This window comes from Toxorhynchites rutilus, chromosome 3 (assembly GCF_029784135.1).
Source record: "Toxorhynchites rutilus septentrionalis strain SRP chromosome 3, ASM2978413v1, whole genome shotgun sequence".
NCBI lineage: Eukaryota > Metazoa > Arthropoda > Insecta > Diptera > Culicidae > Toxorhynchites > Toxorhynchites rutilus.
Window position 1 is genome coordinate 328,187,891 of NC_073746.1, and position 16,121 is coordinate 328,204,011.

The following is a 16,121-nucleotide window of genomic DNA, read 5'->3' on the forward strand; positions in this document are numbered from 1 at the left end:
TCTACTGTATTTAAAATAACCAGTTAACGAGTTTAATTTGTTTTAGTTTTTGATTTTGTTTGAGTTTTTGAATTTTATTTGAGTTGAGTTTGATTATTTTTAAATTTTTGATATATTATTGAGTTTTAAGTTTAGGTTTTTTTTTAAAGTCTTCATTTTTCGTGTTTTTTTAACTCCGCGTGCGAATGATGGATCTCTATAGTAGCATGTCCGAAAAAGAACCTAGAATCAGAGCAGAAGATCCAAAGCTCATAAGAAGGATGTTTGTAATAGCTGTTATCCATGGTTATTATGCAAAGACCAAAGAAAGAAATGGATGGAACTTTAGGACAGGAATTCCCCCTATGACCTTCTCTTTTAGAGTATATAGAAAGAGTTTCTCAGCGATCTTCTCCAGTTGCCGAACACATTTAAACATGATACGAGTATTGAAATCTAGAAACTAGAAACCTAGAAACCTTGAAATCTAGAAGTACAGAGCTTGAGCTTGGGTAGATTGTACACTTCATAGTCGCTCTCCGTGATTAACCTGAATCAGCGAAATTGCAAAAAAACACACTTGCTTGATATTCCCAGTTTCGATAATTCGAATGATTCTATTTAAGTAAAAACGACGCCGACCACGTCCTTACAGTCACCAGGAGAAGGAGAGGAAGTTAGTATGTTAGTTAGTTTGTTAGTATGATATTCGCGGTCAGAAGGGTCGCCTCTATAACTTGGTTCCCTTGCGATTATCATGGAAAGAAAAATTGTTAGAGGAAATGGGTAAAAAGAATCAGGATTCACTGTGGTGAGTGATATGGTTCTGAAGACCGAACTCTCAACTATTCGGCGATACGAGATTTCTAAAATAATATCCATTCTGATCTGAGGCCACTGAGAAAACTCATTTGAAAATTCTCGAGCGATATATTTTTATTCATCACATTTCAAAAGACTTTCGATTGTCTCCACCGATGTTGTTTTTGGCAACCTAAGAAAGTCGCCGAGAAGCTCCCTTTATATTTCTCGACTAGACGATATATTTTTCAACATGAGAAGGTCACAGAGGAAATTCCTGACATAGGGGTATATCTATTTCTTTCTTCGCATAATAACCATGAATAACTGCTATTACAACCATCCTCCTTAAAGGGGGACCTCGGTCTGGAAAATCGAAAGAATCAAATTTTGGTTTTTTGCATTTTTGGAAAGCTTATGCCCTTAGAAATATTGTCCTAAAAGATTTTTTTTTGATATTTGATTTCATAGGAAAGTTACAGCCAAAACTATGAAGTCACCTCAAGGTATATGGTATTGCTGTACGAATTTTGAAACAATTTTCCCTCGAAACCATATTATTTCAACTGGTAGTATCGATATCTCTGGATCTACTCAACCGATTTGACTGAAATTTTTTATCAGCATGTAAAAATGAATTATCTAAAGCGTTACATAGCCGTTTTTGATGTCTCGTTTTTTCGATTTTTTATGAGCTTCTAAACAGCGATTTTTCATGAAAAAACTATTCATTTTTAACAACCATTTTGGCAATTTTGAAAAAAAATTTAAAAACCCCTATGTAACGCTTCAGGTGTTGTCCTAAATTTTTAAAAAGTTAATTGAAATTTGTTCTACGACACCCCGTTGCTTCAGAGCCGATACCACCAGCAAGATACCGATTTTCAGACAGCATCTACACATCCAGCTGTCAACAGCGTAATAATCATTGTTCGTGCACTCGAAAAAATACATCTTCAAACTTACCTTAAACAATAGCCAAAATACGCGAACACTTTACTTTATTCGTAACATCCGAAAAAATCCACGAAAATTCATTATTTTTCGATCTTCCAGACAGGGGTCCCGCCTTAACACATTAAGGACCGCTCGTTTTGGGGAAAACTTGAACGCTTCATTTGTTCGTATTCCACGAATGAGATCGTTTCCTTCGATGTGGATGAGACGAAGACGAGGCATCGGTGGGCCTTGTTAGATTCTTGGGAAACCAAGGATTTAACCTTCAAGTGTAGAAAACACTGATTATTTCGTGATCCATCCGTAACAGACGGAACGCGAGCGGTCCGCAATATGTTAAGGGCCATGGATCCTTTGTTTTAGTTCTATTAGGTTCTTTTTCGGACATGATCCTGGAATCAATTCAATCGAGTTCGAAAAGTATTTATGGCAACACTTCGAAGGGAAAGGATCCTCCTAGCGAGGGAACTTTTTATATTTTATCGCATATTTTATATATTATTTTAAATCACTAAGGGGTAGGACTTGGGATGCAATATTTCACTTCTCTTCAGGAACTGCGCAGTGTGTGTTATGTTCTCCATTGTGTCTAGCTAAATGTGATATCAGCATTAGAGAAGACTGTTGTCTACTCGCTAGCTGGTCCGAGGCTGCGTTTGTCTAGAATGAGCCCAATATTCATATGACGGTTTCATTTTCTTATTTCTCTTGAATAAAATGCCATGTGGATAGCTAGATTTGTTTTAGCATGAACATGGATATATTTAATTGTATTTCGTTACTACTTTAGTCGCTCCTTTTGATCGGTACAATTTGAGGAGCACAAATTGAACTGATCAAAACGTGGGATTTGGCGCGTTTAGAAACAAAATTCAATGTGATATATGCGTAGAAATATTTCCAATCAAGTGATGCAAACATCTTTGCGACCTATCAAGAAATATTCGAGTTATAAGCATTCGAAATCTTTCATTATTTTGTACATGGTTTTTGATTTTCATTTTACACCCCACTGGAAATCTTCCTGTTAGACATCCTTGGCATCAGGGTTGCCAATTATAATTTTCAAAAATTAGGAAGAATGAGAATGACAATCAGGAGAAATCAGGATAGTTCATATTGGGTTGTCCGGAAAGTTAATTTTATATCCATAATAAGAATATGAGAAAGAATTAACTTAAGAATGATTGAACCACGGAATAGGTTCGCAGCTTAAATATTCTATCCTCCTAGAACATGTTTGCTTCCTCGTCGAAAACTGTTGCGAGCCTCACTTGTTGTATTACAGGTTTCTTAGTAGTAGCTCATAATACAGAACTTATTCCAAATACCACTAAAAACAGAGTATGACTTTCTTCGGGCGAAGACCGAATTTTGGACTCAATTTGCTTACATCAAGTTTTTGCCACTCACCGTTGTTGTGAATGATCTGTTTTCATCACAAGTCACGATTTTCTTCAAAAGGACATCTTCGTCACGTTGAGAAAACTTTGGTATGAAAAACAGTATATTTATCACGGATAATTTTATTTTGATAAAGTAAAAAGTACAAAAACCTGGAAACATTAGAATCATTTCAGAAAAATCAGGCAAAACTGAGTGTTTGTCAGAATATCAGGGAACGTGCTTAAAAGTCTTGGATATCCTGAAAAATTAGGAAAGTTGGCATCTCTGCTTGGCATTGCAAAGCAAAAGTCCAAATTGATTTGCGAAAAGAAAGACTGTTGACTGTTCATTGAATGCGAGACTAGAATGGCATTGTCTCGTCGCTACGTCAGGTGCTCGTTATCGACGGCTCTGTTTGGGAAGCACATATTATGTTTTGCTGTGATTATTGTTCTGTTTCTATATGAAAAAAATAGCACATAACTTTCTTTGTAACTATTCAGATGCTCTCTGTTGGATGAATTTGTTTAATTTATGATGTATGACTCCGTCCTTCAGTAAAGGTATCAAATCAGTGAACTGGTGACGTTTTTATGAAATCATTTTAACGTTAATAACTATTTCTGCTGTGATAACTGGAAGCATTTCCATGTTCCCATAAATTTGTTCTGTTCATTTGTGTCCTTTACCTACCCATATCGTCAATAACGAGCAACTTATGTATCGGTGCGGAACTATTTTTATTTACACTGAGAATCATTCACACGTAAATCGGTCGCTCGAAATGCAAATGCAGAGAACGAACAAGTTATCGCAATTTAAGCTCCGCCCGATGACAACCTATTGAAACGGCCGGAGCGTAAGAGCAGGGCATTCAAATTTTCCATTACACAGCCTTGCTGCTGCCAACGAGCAGTTAACATCAAATCCCGGTGCTATTTTGTTCGCAACTTCAATTCCAAGCAACTCGATGAAATGATACAGAGTGTTGGTTCTCATGCCGCCTGGTTTATTTTTACATCACACGCATACATTGTTGTTGTTTTTTTATGTGTTGGCTAATGTTAATTGAGCGGTTACCATTAACCGAAGTTATTGTTTTTTTTTTAAATGTGGAATTACGGTGGTGGTAGAAAAACCTAAATAATCCCCCGTGACCGTGTGTATGTCAACCTCAAAAGAAAGCCAAGATAACTATTACAGGGCGCACTCGATCATTTCAGTCTCCGATTTCTTTCACTGTATATAATCGAGTCAGAAAAAAAAAATTATTTGTTTTTCATACATATATTTTTCGTTTTATTAATATCAAAGATGAAATTAATTTTTGATTCATCCCCTTAAAGTCATAAAATACCATTCTCACATAAAAAATTCGAATTATTTCAGGAGGTGATAGAGGATCATATTTGATGGAAAAACTCCTTCTAAGAATATGTTCGAATTTCAACAATGACAGAGTTATAGAACTTTTTGTTTGTTTCGGACTTTGTTACCTCAAACTGGCGCTACATTAATAAGTACGCTACAAAAGACGATTATGTTGCTTTCATTTGAAAGATGAGGAAATTTAGTACAGGATATACTAGTGGAACATCTAAATTAGTGGATTTTAATAACATTTTGGAAGTGAAAAACTTAAAAGTTAATAATTTTTAATGTATTATTATTAATATCATCCTAAAAATTTATATTAAACTAGATTGTTTCTATCAATTAAATTGAAACTCTCTAATCGCTCTACAATTTGTTCTTTGACACCCAACTTCTATCTTAATTAATTTGGCCGCAATATCAATATAAACAATTCCTGGTGAAAATTCAAGCAAAATCTTCAAAAATCACGATTTTTAACCCACTGTACATGTTATAGCCACTTAAATTGCACCTTAACGTTGAAAGGTTACATTTCTTCTTGAAATAAGTCGTATTTGAAATATAAAAAAAAGTTTTCCAAACTATATATAATCGAGTCCGAGCTGTACAGGCTTAAATCCTCAGGCCTTGGAAAAGGCCTGTCAGAAGATCAATCAATAAAGAGTCCTGGGATTGAACACGCGATCGTTCGCCTAATAAGGAGAAACATAACCATTGTGGCTACGGAAACCACCTTAAGTAGAATATTGACATAGGAATTCGTACCCACTTCTAGAAATTTTCCATAGAAAAACAAATCAATATATTGAAGAGCCTAATCTTCAAAACTGATTATCACATTTTACAAGACTCATCACATATTTCAGTACACAATTCAGATCCTGCAATAGATTTGCATTTCTGGATTCTATTTTTAACACTTTCTGAGAGAATCTAGATAAATTTATTTTTTTTCGTGTGAGAAAGGTATTTTCTGACTTTAAGGGGATGAATCAAAATTCAAATTCCTCCTACATGCAATACACGCAAAAAAAACGAATAAAAAAAATTTGTTTTTGACTCGATTATATACAGTGAAAAGAAATCAGAAACTGTATATAACCGAGCCCTCGCTGTATAGTAGAAAAAAATAGAAAAAAAAACTTAAAAACTCGACCAGTAGTCGATTGAAACAGAGCTAGAAAGTGTTCCCTCAAGTAAAGGAAACAATATCGCTCTTTTGTTCATTTGTTTCATGGAAATAACACCTTTATCACATTTTAACACATACCATATCTTCTTCTTCTTCTTCAATGGCACTAACGTTCCTAGAGGAACTTCGCCGTCTCAACGTAGTATTACTTGCGTCATTTTTATTAGTACTTAGTTGAGATTTCTATGCCAAATAACACGCCTTGAATGCATTTTGAGTGGCAAGCTCTAGAATACGCGTGATCACAGTGCAAGTCGGAGGAAATTTCTTTGACGAAAAATTCCCCCGACCAGAACGGGAATCGAACCCGAACACCCGGCATGTTAGTTATGACGCTAACCACTCGGCCAAGGGAGCACATACACATACCATATACATTTTATAAAATACCAAGCCTTAAGTAGCATATAATAATTATATTGTTGTATTGCAAAGTTCAGCGTTCTACGATTAATTAGCTCAGGGAAACATGACTTTATTTTGAGAACGATTCGCTTAATTCTGTTTCAGATCACGTGATAACACACCTCTAGACATTTCCATCAGTAGTTGAGTTCGAAATCTATGGATGACCCAACTTTTGAACGACTGAAGACCACAATTTTCGAACCGTTCGAAAGCGTCAAATTGAGTATTCAGAATAAGTCATGTTCAACAAACTAAATCTGAAGATTCTATTCAGCCTCCTTAGCAAAGTTCAAGCCTAATCGCTCTTCGGAATCCACATCGGAAATCAGTGAGAGGGTGCCTGCATGTTTTTCTGTTGACAGTGCCATTATGGATACAATTTAGCACAGTTAGGTAGTTATTTAGGGGTATATCTATTTCTTTCTTCGCATAATAACCATGAATAACTGCTATTACAACCATCCTCCTTAAAGGGGGACCTCGGTCTGGAAAATCGAAAGAATCAAATTTTGGTTTTTTGCATTTTTGGAAAGCTTATGCCCTTAGAAATATTGTCCTAAAAGATTTTTTTTTGATATTTGATTTCATAGGAAAGTTACAGCCAAAACTATGAAGTCACCTCAAGGTATATGGTATTGCTGTACGAATTTTGAAACAATTTTCCCTCGAAACCATATTATTTCAACTGGTAGTATCGATATCTCTGGATCTACTCAACCGATTTGACTGAAATTTTTTATCAGCATGTAAAAATGAATTATCTAAAGCGTTACATAGCCGTTTTTGATGTCTCGTTTTTTCGATTTTTTATGAGCTTCTAAACAGCGATTTTTCATGAAAAAACTATTCATTTTTAACAACCATTTTGGCAATTTTGAAAAAAAATTTAAAAACCCCTATGTAACGCTTCAGGTGTTGTCCTAAATTTTTAAAAAGTTAATTGAAATTTGTTCTACGACACCCCGTTGCTTCAGAGCCGATACCACCAGCAAGATACCGATTTTCAGACAGCATCTACACATCCAGCTGTCAACAGCGTAATAATCATTGTTCGTGCACTCGAAAAAATACATCTTCAAACTTACCTTAAACAATAGCCAAAATACGCGAACACTTTACTTTATTCGTAACATCCGAAAAAATCCACGAAAATTCATTATTTTTCGATCTTCCAGACAGGGGTCCCGCCTTAACACATTAAGGACCGCTCGTTTTGGGGAAAACTTGAACGCTTCATTTGTTCGTATTCCACGAATGAGATCGTTTCCTTCGATGTGGATGAGACGAAGACGAGGCATCGGTGGGCCTTGTTAGATTCTTGGGAAACCAAGGATTTAACCTTCAAGTGTAGAAAACACTGATTATTTCGTGATCCATCCGTAACAGACGGAACGCGAGCGGTCCGCAATATGTTAAGGGCCATGGATCCTTTGTTTTAGTTCTATTAGGTTCTTTTTCGGACATGATCCTGGAATCAATTCAATCGAGTTCGAAAAGTATTTATGGCAACACTTCGAAGGGAAAGGATCCTCCTAGCGAGGGAACTTTTTATATTTTATCGCATATTTTATATATTATTTTAAATCACTAAGGGGTAGGACAGTTAGGTAGTTATTTAATTCAAAAAGCTACCCCAGTTCATCGCAGGTAACAGTTCTAGATACTGCAGGTAGGTGTATATGTGTATAAATAGACAGCATTTCAACAAGTTTGTTACAGTTTATTTGAACTACTTGATAACACAAGTCCGAAAGCAAGCCTTTCAGTCATTCCGACTTAAATCTATTACTTAACTCAATCATGAATCCCATCAACCAAAATCAACTGATCGACGAAGAATTTGAGCATATTCGCTATGATGTATTCCGAGAAGTCAGCTCACAGGACGGACCGCTGTCCAAAAATCTCCGGACTCGGCTCAATAGTTTGCCCCGGCATATCCGCAAGCAGCTTGTGGAAGCAGAATATAACGGCTGTTCATCCCTGTTCACTGCCTGTTGCAAAGGAAACGTTGAAATCGCCGAGTATCTGATAACAAAGTGTGACGCCAACATCGAACAGCGGGGTATACTATTTGACTATGCGGATCGGAAGGATGAGGAGTTCGAGGATTATACGGTACACAACGTGACTCCACTGTGTGCTGCCTGTGGCGCAGGTCATCTTCATCTCGTGAAATGTCTTGTCAGACTGGGGTGTAATGTGAATGCTGTCTCCGGGATCGGCTCTTCAGCTCTTGAGGTTGCCTGCACTAACAAAGATCTCGAAATCGTTCAATATTTGGTAGAGAACGGAGCGAACATTCGAAAGCCAAGCTTCGATGGTGCAACTTACCTCATCGATTCGATCGAATCAGCGCCTATATGTAGTTATCTCATCAGAAAAGGGGCTGACGTTAATGCACGCGATGTGTACGACAAAACCGCTCTACATTATGCAGTTGAGAGTCTAAGTTACGGAACAATTCGATTGTTACTGGATCATGGAGCCGATCCGTTCGCCAGAAGTCGTTATGGGGATGACCCTCTTCAGCTAGCATGTATAACAGGGTCACTAGAGGTAGTGGAATATCTTCTGAGCAGAATAAACTACCCTCGAGAAAGATGGATCGAAGCTATCGAGCTGATGGGATCAACATTAATTCATTTCCATTACGATACACAAGACGTTCTTCTTCACTGGCGATTGGCTTATGATGCGAGGACGAATAAAAACAATAACATCCAAGAGAGATCGCAAATCCCACCACGACCCGCTTATGGAAACATGGTCGAGTTCGCCACAATCGACGAACTGAACGCATCCGCTTGGGATGTGGATGCATTGCGGATGCAGGGTTTATTGATACAGGAGAGGTTATTGGGGATCGATCACAAGGTTACTTTACATCGATTAATGGAACGAGGAGATTTCTACAAAGTAACCAGACGCTACCAGGTTTGTATAGATCTATGGATGCTGGCATTGCGAGTGAGAGTTCAAAAGCATACCATATTGCACAGTGATACCTGCGACACAGTGAGGGCCATCGTGAAATTGATGGTGAATTTAATGGATGATAATGACCCAATGGTACCACAATTTAAGGATGCCTACACCATGTTCCAACTATTGACATCCAACATTTCTGAGATTCAGCAGCTACTTAGTATTCAACCGGTCAATAGATCACAGCAAAAAAACTACGATTGTATACTCCGTTGTCTGCTGCACCTGATGTGCATCTTGCTCTCCGTAGCTAAAACCAAGGATGACCACAAATTGATCGAAAGCTCCGTCCTTGGTCTTGTCCTGAACAACATTCGAAGTGTACAAACCAACGAAACGCTACTGCATATGTCCGTTTCGAACATGGGTTTGATGAAAAGCGATTATTTCACGGATGAAGTAGACACAAAAAGATTCTTCCCCAATCTACCTGTTACAAAGTTGCTGTTGGACTGTGGCGCACCAGTCAATGCGAGGGACAATACCAGATCCACGCCATTGCTTCTTGCCGCCTACCCTTTCAATTATGAGAAAGATGTGATCCACACTTTGATCGAACACGGTGCCCATCTGGATCTACCGAATTTATTGGGTGACCGGCCATCGTCCATGCTCAGGAGAATCTCGATGAATGATATTTGTCTGGGCCAACAAATTTCGCTCAAATGTCTCAGCGCTAATGTAATTGTTAAGTCAGGGGTGTCCTATCGGAATGAGGTGCCTCGCATGCTGGAGGATTTTATTCGAGCGCATGAAATGTTTTAGTTTTATAATATCAATATATCTTATCGCTTTAATAAAAAAAAAATCATGTAATATACAACTGTTTGAATTTACTCTCCACATAATTTTATGACATTTTTATCTTCGTTAAAAGCTCCGAAACTCTCCGTCGTTTAAAAAATCATCCCTGGATGTTCGTTTCAATGGAAAACCCCAATGTTCAAGAATTATTATTTCCGGGAAATGACTGTCCAAAAATCTAACATTGGCCAAAACCTGCATATATTTCTGTAGGACGTCCATTCGAATGGTTTATGTCCTACATCACTTTCTCTATTGTTTTGGGATTTTTTTGCCTTTAACTGTCTAATTCAAAATACGCTACATACAACGATTCTGTTGCTTCCATTTGGGAATATTGAGAACATGAGAAATTGAAAATAATGATAATGAGTAAATTTGGTACATTTATGTAGCTGTGAAATATCTAAATTAGTGGATACGAGTAATTTTAAAAGTAAAGAACTTAAAATTTAGTGGCTTATAAATTTTCTCAAAAAAAAAATGCATAATAAACTTGATTATTTCTATCAACCTCTAAAGCTCTCTAACCGCTCTACAATTAGTTCTTTAACACCCAACTCCTATCCATTTTAATTTCGTTGCAATATTTTAAACAATTTCTGGTGAGTCTCATATTAGTCTCATATAAAATCACGATCTTTACTCTACTGTATTTAAAATAACCAGTTAACGAGTTTAATTTGTTTTAGTTTTTGATTTTGTTTGAGTTTTTGAATTTTATTTGAGTTGAGTTTGATTATTTTTAAATTTTTGATATATTATTGAGTTTTAAGTTTAGGTTTTTTTTTAAAGTCTTCATTTTTCGTGTTTTTTTAACTCCGCGTGCGAATGATGGATCTCTATAGTAGCATGTCCGAAAAAGAACCTAGAATCAGAGCAGAAGATCCAAAGCTCATAAGAAGGATGTTTGTAATAGCTGTTATCCATGGTTATTATGCAAAGACCAAAGAAAGAAATGGATGGAACTTTAGGACAGGAATTCCCCCTATGACCTTCTCTTTTAGAGTATATAGAAAGAGTTTCTCAGCGATCTTCTCCAGTTGCCGAACACATTTAAACATGATACGAGTATTGAAATCTAGAAACTAGAAACCTAGAAACCTTGAAATCTAGAAGTACAGAGCTTGAGCTTGGGTAGATTGTACACTTCATAGTCGCTCTCCGTGATTAACCTGAATCAGCGAAATTGCAAAAAAACACACTTGCTTGATATTCCCAGTTTCGATAATTCGAATGATTCTATTTAAGTAAAAACGACGCCGACCACGTCCTTACAGTCACCAGGAGAAGGAGAGGAAGTTAGTATGTTAGTTAGTTTGTTAGTATGATATTCGCGGTCAGAAGGGTCGCCTCTATAACTTGGTTCCCTTGCGATTATCATGGAAAGAAAAATTGTTAGAGGAAATGGGTAAAAAGAATCAGGATTCACTGTGGTGAGTGATATGGTTCTGAAGACCGAACTCTCAACTATTCGGCGATACGAGATTTCTAAAATAATATCCATTCTGATCTGAGGCCACTGAGAAAACTCATTTGAAAATTCTCGAGCGATATATTTTTATTCATCACATTTCAAAAGACTTTCGATTGTCTCCACCGATGTTGTTTTTGGCAACCTAAGAAAGTCGCCGAGAAGCTCCCTTTATATTTCTCGACTAGACGATATATTTTTCAACATGAGAAGGTCACAGAGGAAATTCCTGACATAGGGGTATATCTATTTCTTTCTTCGCATAATAACCATGAATAACTGCTATTACAACCATCCTCCTTAAAGGGGGACCTCGGTCTGGAAAATCGAAAGAATCAAATTTTGGTTTTTTGCATTTTTGGAAAGCTTATGCCCTTAGAAATATTGTCCTAAAAGATTTTTTTTTGATATTTGATTTCATAGGAAAGTTACAGCCAAAACTATGAAGTCACCTCAAGGTATATGGTATTGCTGTACGAATTTTGAAACAATTTTCCCTCGAAACCATATTATTTCAACTGGTAGTATCGATATCTCTGGATCTACTCAACCGATTTGACTGAAATTTTTTATCAGCATGTAAAAATGAATTATCTAAAGCGTTACATAGCCGTTTTTGATGTCTCGTTTTTTCGATTTTTTATGAGCTTCTAAACAGCGATTTTTCATGAAAAAACTATTCATTTTTAACAACCATTTTGGCAATTTTGAAAAAAAATTTAAAAACCCCTATGTAACGCTTCAGGTGTTGTCCTAAATTTTTAAAAAGTTAATTGAAATTTGTTCTACGACACCCCGTTGCTTCAGAGCCGATACCACCAGCAAGATACCGATTTTCAGACAGCATCTACACATCCAGCTGTCAACAGCGTAATAATCATTGTTCGTGCACTCGAAAAAATACATCTTCAAACTTACCTTAAACAATAGCCAAAATACGCGAACACTTTACTTTATTCGTAACATCCGAAAAAATCCACGAAAATTCATTATTTTTCGATCTTCCAGACAGGGGTCCCGCCTTAACACATTAAGGACCGCTCGTTTTGGGGAAAACTTGAACGCTTCATTTGTTCGTATTCCACGAATGAGATCGTTTCCTTCGATGTGGATGAGACGAAGACGAGGCATCGGTGGGCCTTGTTAGATTCTTGGGAAACCAAGGATTTAACCTTCAAGTGTAGAAAACACTGATTATTTCGTGATCCATCCGTAACAGACGGAACGCGAGCGGTCCGCAATATGTTAAGGGCCATGGATCCTTTGTTTTAGTTCTATTAGGTTCTTTTTCGGACATGATCCTGGAATCAATTCAATCGAGTTCGAAAAGTATTTATGGCAACACTTCGAAGGGAAAGGATCCTCCTAGCGAGGGAACTTTTTATATTTTATCGCATATTTTATATATTATTTTAAATCACTAAGGGGTAGGACTTGGGATGCAATATTTCACTTCTCTTCAGGAACTGCGCAGTGTGTGTTATGTTCTCCATTGTGTCTAGCTAAATGTGATATCAGCATTAGAGAAGACTGTTGTCTACTCGCTAGCTGGTCCGAGGCTGCGTTTGTCTAGAATGAGCCCAATATTCATATGACGGTTTCATTTTCTTATTTCTCTTGAATAAAATGCCATGTGGATAGCTAGATTTGTTTTAGCATGAACATGGATATATTTAATTGTATTTCGTTACTACTTTAGTCGCTCCTTTTGATCGGTACAATTTGAGGAGCACAAATTGAACTGATCAAAACGTGGGATTTGGCGCGTTTAGAAACAAAATTCAATGTGATATATGCGTAGAAATATTTCCAATCAAGTGATGCAAACATCTTTGCGACCTATCAAGAAATATTCGAGTTATAAGCATTCGAAATCTTTCATTATTTTGTACATGGTTTTTGATTTTCATTTTACACCCCACTGGAAATCTTCCTGTTAGACATCCTTGGCATCAGGGTTGCCAATTATAATTTTCAAAAATTAGGAAGAATGAGAATGACAATCAGGAGAAATCAGGATAGTTCATATTGGGTTGTCCGGAAAGTTAATTTTATATCCATAATAAGAATATGAGAAAGAATTAACTTAAGAATGATTGAACCACGGAATAGGTTCGCAGCTTAAATATTCTATCCTCCTAGAACATGTTTGCTTCCTCGTCGAAAACTGTTGCGAGCCTCACTTGTTGTATTACAGGTTTCTTAGTAGTAGCTCATAATACAGAACTTATTCCAAATACCACTAAAAACAGAGTATGACTTTCTTCGGGCGAAGACCGAATTTTGGACTCAATTTGCTTACATCAAGTTTTTGCCACTCACCGTTGTTGTGAATGATCTGTTTTCATCACAAGTCACGATTTTCTTCAAAAGGACATCTTCGTCACGTTGAGAAAACTTTGGTATGAAAAACAGTATATTTATCACGGATAATTTTATTTTGATAAAGTAAAAAGTACAAAAACCTGGAAACATTAGAATCATTTCAGAAAAATCAGGCAAAACTGAGTGTTTGTCAGAATATCAGGGAACGTGCTTAAAAGTCTTGGATATCCTGAAAAATTAGGAAAGTTGGCATCTCTGCTTGGCATTGCAAAGCAAAAGTCCAAATTGATTTGCGAAAAGAAAGACTGTTGACTGTTCATTGAATGCGAGACTAGAATGGCATTGTCTCGTCGCTACGTCAGGTGCTCGTTATCGACGGCTCTGTTTGGGAAGCACATATTATGTTTTGCTGTGATTATTGTTCTGTTTCTATATGAAAAAAATAGCACATAACTTTCTTTGTAACTATTCAGATGCTCTCTGTTGGATGAATTTGTTTAATTTATGATGTATGACTCCGTCCTTCAGTAAAGGTATCAAATCAGTGAACTGGTGACGTTTTTATGAAATCATTTTAACGTTAATAACTATTTCTGCTGTGATAACTGGAAGCATTTCCATGTTCCCATAAATTTGTTCTGTTCATTTGTGTCCTTTACCTACCCATATCGTCAATAACGAGCAACTTATGTATCGGTGCGGAACTATTTTTATTTACACTGAGAATCATTCACACGTAAATCGGTCGCTCGAAATGCAAATGCAGAGAACGAACAAGTTATCGCAATTTAAGCTCCGCCCGATGACAACCTATTGAAACGGCCGGAGCGTAAGAGCAGGGCATTCAAATTTTCCATTACACAGCCTTGCTGCTGCCAACGAGCAGTTAACATCAAATCCCGGTGCTATTTTGTTCGCAACTTCAATTCCAAGCAACTCGATGAAATGATACAGAGTGTTGGTTCTCATGCCGCCTGGTTTATTTTTACATCACACGCATACATTGTTGTTGTTTTTTTATGTGTTGGCTAATGTTAATTGAGCGGTTACCATTAACCGAAGTTATTGTTTTTTTTTTAAATGTGGAATTACGGTGGTGGTAGAAAAACCTAAATAATCCCCCGTGACCGTGTGTATGTCAACCTCAAAAGAAAGCCAAGATAACTATTACAGGGCGCACTCGATCATTTCAGTCTCCGATTTCTTTCACTGTATATAATCGAGTCAGAAAAAAAAAATTATTTGTTTTTCATACATATATTTTTCGTTTTATTAATATCAAAGATGAAATTAATTTTTGATTCATCCCCTTAAAGTCATAAAATACCATTCTCACATAAAAAATTCGAATTATTTCAGGAGGTGATAGAGGATCATATTTGATGGAAAAACTCCTTCTAAGAATATGTTCGAATTTCAACAATGACAGAGTTATAGAACTTTTTGTTTGTTTCGGACTTTGTTACCTCAAACTGGCGCTACATTAATAAGTACGCTACAAAAGACGATTATGTTGCTTTCATTTGAAAGATGAGGAAATTTAGTACAGGATATACTAGTGGAACATCTAAATTAGTGGATTTTAATAACATTTTGGAAGTGAAAAACTTAAAAGTTAATAATTTTTAATGTATTATTATTAATATCATCCTAAAAATTTATATTAAACTAGATTGTTTCTATCAATTAAATTGAAACTCTCTAATCGCTCTACAATTTGTTCTTTGACACCCAACTTCTATCTTAATTAATTTGGCCGCAATATCAATATAAACAATTCCTGGTGAAAATTCAAGCAAAATCTTCAAAAATCACGATTTTTAACCCACTGTACATGTTATAGCCACTTAAATTGCACCTTAACGTTGAAAGGTTACATTTCTTCTTGAAATAAGTCGTATTTGAAATATAAAAAAAAGTTTTCCAAACTATATATAATCGAGTCCGAGCTGTACAGGCTTAAATCCTCAGGCCTTGGAAAAGGCCTGTCAGAAGATCAATCAATAAAGAGTCCTGGGATTGAACACGCGATCGTTCGCCTAATAAGGAGAAACATAACCATTGTGGCTACGGAAACCACCTTAAGTAGAATATTGACATAGGAATTCGTACCCACTTCTAGAAATTTTCCATAGAAAAACAAATCAATATATTGAAGAGCCTAATCTTCAAAACTGATTATCACATTTTACAAGACTCATCACATATTTCAGTACACAATTCAGATCCTGCAATAGATTTGCATTTCTGGATTCTATTTTTAACACTTTCTGAGAGAATCTAGATAAATTTATTTTTTTTCGTGTGAGAAAGGTATTTTCTGACTTTAAGGGGATGAATCAAAATTCAAATTCCTCCTACATGCAATACACGCAAAAAAAACGAATAAAAAAAATTTGTTTTTGACTCGATTATATACAGTGAAAAGAA

The 16,121-nt window shown here is 36.3% G+C and overlaps 2 protein-coding genes across 13 annotated transcripts in view; both read left to right on the forward strand.

Annotated features, from left to right (window-relative positions):
* Window positions 1-16,121, forward strand: part of LOC129778321 (uncharacterized protein CG43867) — a 589,722-nt gene that overhangs the window by 131,285 nt on the left and 442,316 nt on the right. The gene's annotated exons all lie outside the window — the stretch shown is intronic.
* On the forward strand, window positions 7,901-9,853 carry LOC129774562 (protein fem-1 homolog B-like). Its single transcript, XM_055778323.1, has one exon. It carries the CDS (start codon window positions 7,901-7,903, stop codon window positions 9,851-9,853), a length of 1,953 nt encoding a protein of 650 aa, XP_055634298.1.